At 28.8% G+C, this 8077-nt stretch overlaps 2 protein-coding genes across 2 annotated transcripts; both read left to right on the forward strand.

Annotated features, from left to right (window-relative positions):
* Nucleotides 1-1136: 1136 nt before the first annotated feature.
* LOC128955050 (uncharacterized) lies at nucleotides 1137-2454 on the forward strand. Its single transcript, XM_054300681.1, has 3 exons — nucleotides 1137-1917; nucleotides 2004-2178; nucleotides 2265-2454. The coding sequence occupies exons 1-3, from the start codon at nucleotides 1137-1139 to the stop codon at nucleotides 2452-2454; spliced, it is 1146 nt and encodes a 381-aa protein (XP_054156656.1).
* Nucleotides 2455-5027: 2573 nt separating this feature from the next.
* Nucleotides 5028-6347, forward strand: LOC128955072 (uncharacterized). The gene is made up of 3 exons (XM_054300709.1): nucleotides 5028-5808; nucleotides 5897-6071; nucleotides 6158-6347. The coding sequence occupies exons 1-3, from the start codon at nucleotides 5028-5030 to the stop codon at nucleotides 6345-6347; spliced, it is 1146 nt and encodes a 381-aa protein (XP_054156684.1).
* Nucleotides 6348-8077: the final 1730 nt, after the last annotated feature.

Raw genomic sequence — 8077 nt, forward strand, 5'->3', positions numbered from 1 at the left:
TCGACAAGATATTCGATATAAAATATTCGACATTCGACATTCGATATAAGATATTCGACATTCGATATAGGATATTCGATATTCGACATAAGATATAAGATATTCGATATAAAATATTCGACATTCGACATTCGATATTCGTTATTCGATATTCGACATTTGATATTCGACATTTGATATTCGACATAGAATATAGGATATTCGATATAAAATATTCGACATTCGATATAGGATATTCGACATTCGACATTCGACATTCGATATAGGATATGCGATATTCAATATAAGATATTCGACATTCGATATAGGATATTCGTTATTCGATATTAGTATTTCGATATTAGTAATTCGATATTAGTAATTCGATATAGAATATTCGATATAGGATATTAGAAGTTCGATATGATTAGAGATTAGATTATAGATTAGATTAGATTGATAAGATAATAAATAGCTAAGATGATACCTAATAAATATACTATTGCCTATTTTTAACTAAATACTACTGTATATACTACTAATATATATTAAACATCTATAAATCGTAATTTATAAAAAATATAGACATAAATATATGGCATTTATTATTTATGCCTGCCATTTTTAAAACCCTGGTATTAATATTTAAAAAAAATTAATAGTGAAGATATAGAAAAAATTAATTATTTAGTTATTATTACATTAAAAATTTTAAATACTCTATTAATATATTTATTTTACCACTTTATATAGTGTTTGTGTACTTAATGTTTCAAAAAAATAAAAAATAATTATTAATGTGGAATTATTTTTAATTTTCCACTCTATACTAATAAAAAAAATTAAAAATAATTGTCCATGATGCAATCCAAAAAATATTAAAATTTTAGACTATCTCACTTGTAAATAGTACTAAGTTTTCAATTTATTACATAATCATTACAAACGTTATTACTGTCTCTGAAAATATTTTATTGTTTGAATGTATTGTTAATTATAGGGATTATTGGGTACCAAATCATCGCTTTGTTATGTATTGACAATACATGTACTATATGTACGACAATAACATAAACAATAAAATATATGATAATATTATTTGCAGATTATTAAGTGTATTATGTATACCATCATCACTGGTGACGGTGGCGGCGATAATGGCATACAATAAGTGTCAAACAAATAGCAACAATAATCGTAACCAACTGTTGTTGTTGTCTTCAAATGGCAAATGGTTTCAAACCAATTGGTTTAAATCATTACCGAATCGGTGGCCAACAATACGATCGGTATATACTATCAATGATGACATCGATATCGATAGCGTTAAGTTCCAGTGCGACCAATCAGTTGTCCAAATAATGATACCGTCACTGATGGACAACCAGAAAATAGTTGGAAACGGTAGCGGATTTCGGTTGAAAGCCATGGAAATGTCTATTATTACTAATGCACATGTAGTCCAAGGAAGTCATTTAATCCAATTGATTATGTATTTTGATGGTTGGCTTGAGTTGCTATTGCCGGCTTCGGTAGTCTATTGTGAACCGCACCGGGATCTGGCACTGATTCAGCTAATGAATCCGCGAAAAGATTATTTTCGCGCCCAACCGTTCGACACCAAGACAACCGATATTTTTGGCAAACCAGTGGCCAGTATTGGTCCGACACAGACCGCAGGCGAAAAATCGTGTCAATCGGGTATTATACAGACAACGGGTATTACTGTTCGGCAACAACAGTGTGGCCAATCTGGACATATATATCCATCGTTTATTGACGACAACAGGTGTCCACTCGTACAACATTCGGCACCCATATTACACGGCTATTCGGGTGGTCCGGCCCTGACATCCGAGGCCAATGTTATCGGCGTTCAGCTAATGGTTTCACTTATACAGGATTTTGCTTTTGCCATCACTTGCACCGATATATTAGGTAATAATAATAATTAATTATAATCTATTTATTGTGAATATATATATATATATAGTATATATATATGGATATAATTTTTTTTATAGATTTTATTGAAAATAGTAAACGGTATGCAAATAGTCTAAATGTTAGACAATTGAATCGCACAGTAGGCTATACATTGAGACCGGGATTGAAATTAGGACTTATTATATTCAATACTATTGATGACAATAATACTGATCTGATAATTGATAATACATTACCCGAATCCGTGAATTAGTAAGTAATTAATTGTTTGAAATAGTTTTACTTTAAGTATTTTTTTAATATCATTTTATATATTTTTTTTGTTATTGTTTGAACAGTAAATTTATTGGCCATCAAATTTCGGATACAAATATCCAACAAATAGCTAACAAACTCAATGGTCTAACCCGTGATAACAATATTATTGCATTGACTATGAGGTCTATGGCGGACACTACCAACCAATCGGAGTTAATGTCGATGACTGCCATTGATTATACTCAACAAAATTTACCCATTATTTTCTAATTATTATTAATTGTATTTCTATATAATTTTTATTGTTCATAAAATCTTGTTTTTTATTATTATTATTTTATATTAATATATATATATTATATTTAAAAGTAATATAAATGTATTTTATTTAATATACAATTTTTTTGTTACTAATATGTAAATATTATAAAATACTTCACTATTAGTTTTTTTAAAGTATTAATGCCAGGGTTTTTAAAAATGCCAGGCATAAATAATAGATGCCAATTTTTATAAATGCACTGACCTGACTGCAATTTGATGGGCATCTATTCGATAATCGATATAAGATATAAGATATTCGATGTAAGATATAAGATATTCGACATAAGATATTCGTTATTCGACATTAGATATAAGATATGCGACATTCGATATTCGACATAAGATATGATATTCGATGTAAGATATTCGATATAAAATATTCGACATTCGATATAGGATATTCGATATAAGATATTCGATATAGGATATTCGATATTCAACATTCGACATTCGATATAGGATATTCGATATAGGATATTCGATATAAGATAGTCGATATAGGATATTCGATATTCAACATTCGACATTCGATATAGGATATTCGACATTCGATATAGCATATTCGATATTCGTTATTCGACATTAGATATAAGATATGCGACATTCTACATTCGACATTCGACATTCGACATTCGACATAAGATATAAGATATTCGATGTAAGATATTCGACATTCGATATAGGATATTCGACATTTGATATTCGATATAGGATATTCGATATAATATATTCGATATATGATATTCGATATATGATATTCGATATATGATATTCGATATTCGACATTCGACATTCGATATAGGATATGCGATGTTCAATATAAGATATTCGACATTCGATATAGAATATTCGATATAAGATATTCGATATAGGATATTCGATATTCAACATTCGACATTCGATATAGGATATTCGATATAGGATATTCGATATAAGATAGTCGATATAGGATATTCGATATTCAACATTCGACATTCGATATAGGATATTCGACATTCGATATAGCATATTCGATATTCGTTATTCGACATTAGATATAAGATATGCGACATTCTACATTCGACATTCGACATTCGACATTCGACATAAGATATAAGATATTCGATATAGAATATAGGATATTCGATGTAAGATATTCGACATTCGATATAGGATATTCGACATTTGATATTCGATATAGGATATTCGATATAATATATTCGATATATGATATTCGATATATGATATTCGATATATGATATTCGATATTCGACATTCGACATTCGATATAGGATATGCGATATTCAATATAAGATATTCGACATTCGATATAGAATATAGGATATTCGATATTCGATATTCGTTATTCGACATTAGATATAAGATATGCGACATTCGACATTCGACAAGATATTCGATATAAAATATTCGACATTCGACATTCGATATAAGATATTCGACATTCGATATAGGATATTCGATATTCGACATAAGATATAAGATATTCGATATAAAATATTCGACATTCGACATTCGATATTCGTTATTCGATATTCGACATTTGATATTCGACATTTGATATTCGACATAGAATATAGGATATTCGATATAAAATATTCGACATTCGATATAGGATATTCGACATTCGACATTCGACATTCGATATAGGATATGCGATATTCAATATAAGATATTCGACATTCGATATAGGATATTCGTTATTCGATATTAGTATTTCGATATTAGTAATTCGATATTAGTAATTCGATATAGAATATTCGATATAGGATATTAGAAGTTCGATATGATTAGAGATTAGATTATAGATTAGATTAGATTGATAAGATAATAAATAGCTAAGATGATACCTAATAAATATACTATTGCCTATTTTTAACTAAATACTACTGTATATACTACTAATATATATTAAACATCTATAAATCGTAATTTATAAAAAATATAGACATAAATATATGGCATTTATTATTTATGCCTGCCATTTTTAAAACCCTGGTATTAATATTTAAAAAAAATTAATAGTGAAGATATAGAAAAAATTAATTATTTAGTTATTATTACATTAAAAATTTTAAATACTCTATTAATATATTTATTTTACCACTTTATATAGTGTTTGTGTACTTAATGTTTCAAAAAAATAAAAAATAATTATTAATGTGGAATTATTTTTAATTTTCCACTCTATACTAATAAAAAAAAAATTAAAAATAATTGTCCATGATGCAATCCAAAAAATATTAAAATTTTAGACTATCTCACTTGTAAATAGTACTAAGTTTTCAATTTATTACATAATCATTACAAACGTTATTACTGTCTCTGAAAATATTTTATTGTTTGAATGTATTGTTAATTATAGGGATTATTGGGTACCAAATCATCGCTTTGTTATGTATTGACAATACATGTACTATATGTACGACAATAACATAAACAATAAAATATATGATAATATTATTTGCAGATTATTAAGTGTATTATGTATACCATCATCACTGGTGACGGTGGCGGCGATAATGGCATACAATAAGTGTCAAACAAATAGCAACAATAATCGTAACCAACTGTTGTTGTTGTCTTCAAATGGCAAATGGTTTCAAACCAATTGGTTTAAATCATTACCGAATCGGTGGCCAACAATACGATCGGTATATACTATCAATGATGACATCGATATCGATAGCGTTAAGTTCCAGTGCGACCAATCAGTTGTCCAAATAATGATACCGTCACTGATGGACAACCAGAAAATAGTTGGAAACGGTAGCGGATTTCGGTTGAAAGCCATGGAAATGTCTATTATTACTAATGCACATGTAGTCCAAGGAAGTCATTTAATCCAATTGATTATGTATTTTGATGGTTGGCTTGAGTTGCTATTGCCGGCTTCGGTAGTCTATTGTGAACCGCACCGGGATCTGGCACTGATTCAGCTAATGAATCCGCGAAAAGATTATTTTCGCGCCCAACCGTTCGACACCAAGACAACCGATATTTTTGGCAAACCAGTGGCCAGTATTGGTCCGACACAGACCGCAGGCGAAAAATCGTGTCAATCGGGTATTATACAGACAACGGGTATTACTGTTCGGCAACAACAGTGTGGCCAATCTGGACATATATATCCATCGTTTATTGACGACAACAGGTGTCCACTCGTACAACATTCGGCACCCATATTACACGGCTATTCGGGTGGTCCGGCCCTGACATCCGAGGCCAATGTTATCGGCGTTCAGCTAATGGTTTCACTTATACAGGATTTTGCTTTTGCCATCACTTGCACCGATATATTAGGTAATAATAATAATTAATTATAATCTATTTATTGTGAATATATATATATATATATAGTATATATATATGGATATAATTTTTTTTATAGATTTTATTGAAAATAGTAAACGGTATGCAAATAGTCTAAATGTTAGACAATTGAATCGCACAGTAGGCTATACATTGAGACCGGGATTGAAATTAGGACTTATTATATTCAATACTATTGATGACAATAATACTGATCTGATAATTGATAATACATTACCCGAATCCGTGAATTAGTAAGTAATTAATTGTTTGAAATAGTTTTACTTTAAGTATTTTTTTAATATCATTTTATATATTTTTTTTGTTATTGTTTGAACAGTAAATTTATTGGCCATCAAATTTCGGATACAAATATCCAACAAATAGCTAACAAACTCAATGGTCTAACCCGTGATAACAATATTATTGCATTGACTATGAGGTCTATGGCGGACACTACCAACCAATCGGAGTTAATGTCGATGACTGCCATTGATTATACTCAACAAAATTTACCCATTATTTTCTAATTATTATTAATTGTATTTCTATATAATTTTTATTGTTCATAAAATCTTGTTTTTTATTATTATTATTTTATATTAATATATATATATTATATTTAAAAGTAATATAAATGTATTTTATTTAATATACAATTTTTTTGTTACTAATATGTAAATATTATAAAATACTTCACTATTAGTTTTTTTAAAGTATTAATGCCAGGGTTTTTAAAAATGCCAGGCATAAATAATAGATGCCAATTTTTATAAATGCACTGACCTGACTGCAATTTGATGGGCATCTATTCGATAATCGATATAAGATATAAGATATTCGATGTAAGATATAAGATATTCGACATAAGATATTCGTTATTCGACATTAGATATAAGATATGCGACATTCGATATTCGACATAAGATATGATATTCGATGTAAGATATTCGATATAAAATATTCGACATTCGATATAGGATATTCGATATAAGATATTCGATATAGGATATTCGATATTCAACATTCGACATTCGATATAGGATATTCGATATAGGATATTCGATATAAGATAGTCGATATAGGATATTCGATATTCAACATTCGACATTCGATATAGGATATTCGACATTCGATATAGCATATTCGATATTCGTTATTCGACATTAGATATAAGATATGCGACATTCTACATTCGACATTCGACATTCGACATTCGACATAAGATATAAGATATTCGATGTAAGATATTCGACATTCGATATAGGATATTCGACATTTGATATTCGATATAGGATATTCGATATAATATATTCGATATATGATATTCGATATATGATATTCGATATATGATATTCGATATTCGACATTCGACATTCGATATAGGATATGCGATGTTCAATATAAGATATTCGACATTCGATATAGAATATTCGATATAAGATATTCGATATAGGATATTCGATATTCAACATTCGACATTCGATATAGGATATTCGATATAGGATATTCGATATAAGATAGTCGATATAGGATATTCGATATTCAACATTCGACATTCGATATAGGATATTCGACATTCGATATAGCATATTCGATATTCGTTATTCGACATTAGATATAAGATATGCGACATTCTACATTCGACATTCGACATTCGACATTCGACATAAGATATAAGATATTCGATATAGAATATAGGATATTCGATGTAAGATATTCGACATTCGATATAGGATATTCGACATTTGATATTCGATATAGGATATTCGATATAATATATTCGATATATGATATTCGATATATGATATTCGATATATGATATTCGATATTCGACATTCGACATTCGATATAGGATATGCGATATTCAATATAAGATATTCGACATTCGATATAGAATATAGGATATTCGATATTCGATATTCGTTATTCGACATTAGATATAAGATATGCGACATTCGACATTCGACAAGATATTCGATATAAAATATTCGACATTCGACATTCGATATAAGATATTCGACATTCGATATAGGATATTCGATATTCGACATAAGATATAAGATATTCGATATAAAATATTCGACATTCGACATTCGATATTCGTTATTCGATATTCGACATTTGATATTCGACATTTGATATTCGACATAGAATATAGGATATTCGATATAAAATATTCGACATTCGATATAGGATATTCGACATTCGACATTCGACATTCGATATAGGATATGCGATATTCAATATAAGATATTCG

This window comes from Oppia nitens, unplaced genomic scaffold (assembly GCF_028296485.1).
Source record: "Oppia nitens isolate AA-2021 unplaced genomic scaffold, nextdenovo-longstitch-racon4-pilon3 scaffold2_pilon_pilon_pilon, whole genome shotgun sequence".
NCBI classification, from domain to species: Eukaryota; Metazoa; Arthropoda; class Arachnida; order Sarcoptiformes; family Oppiidae; genus Oppia; species Oppia nitens.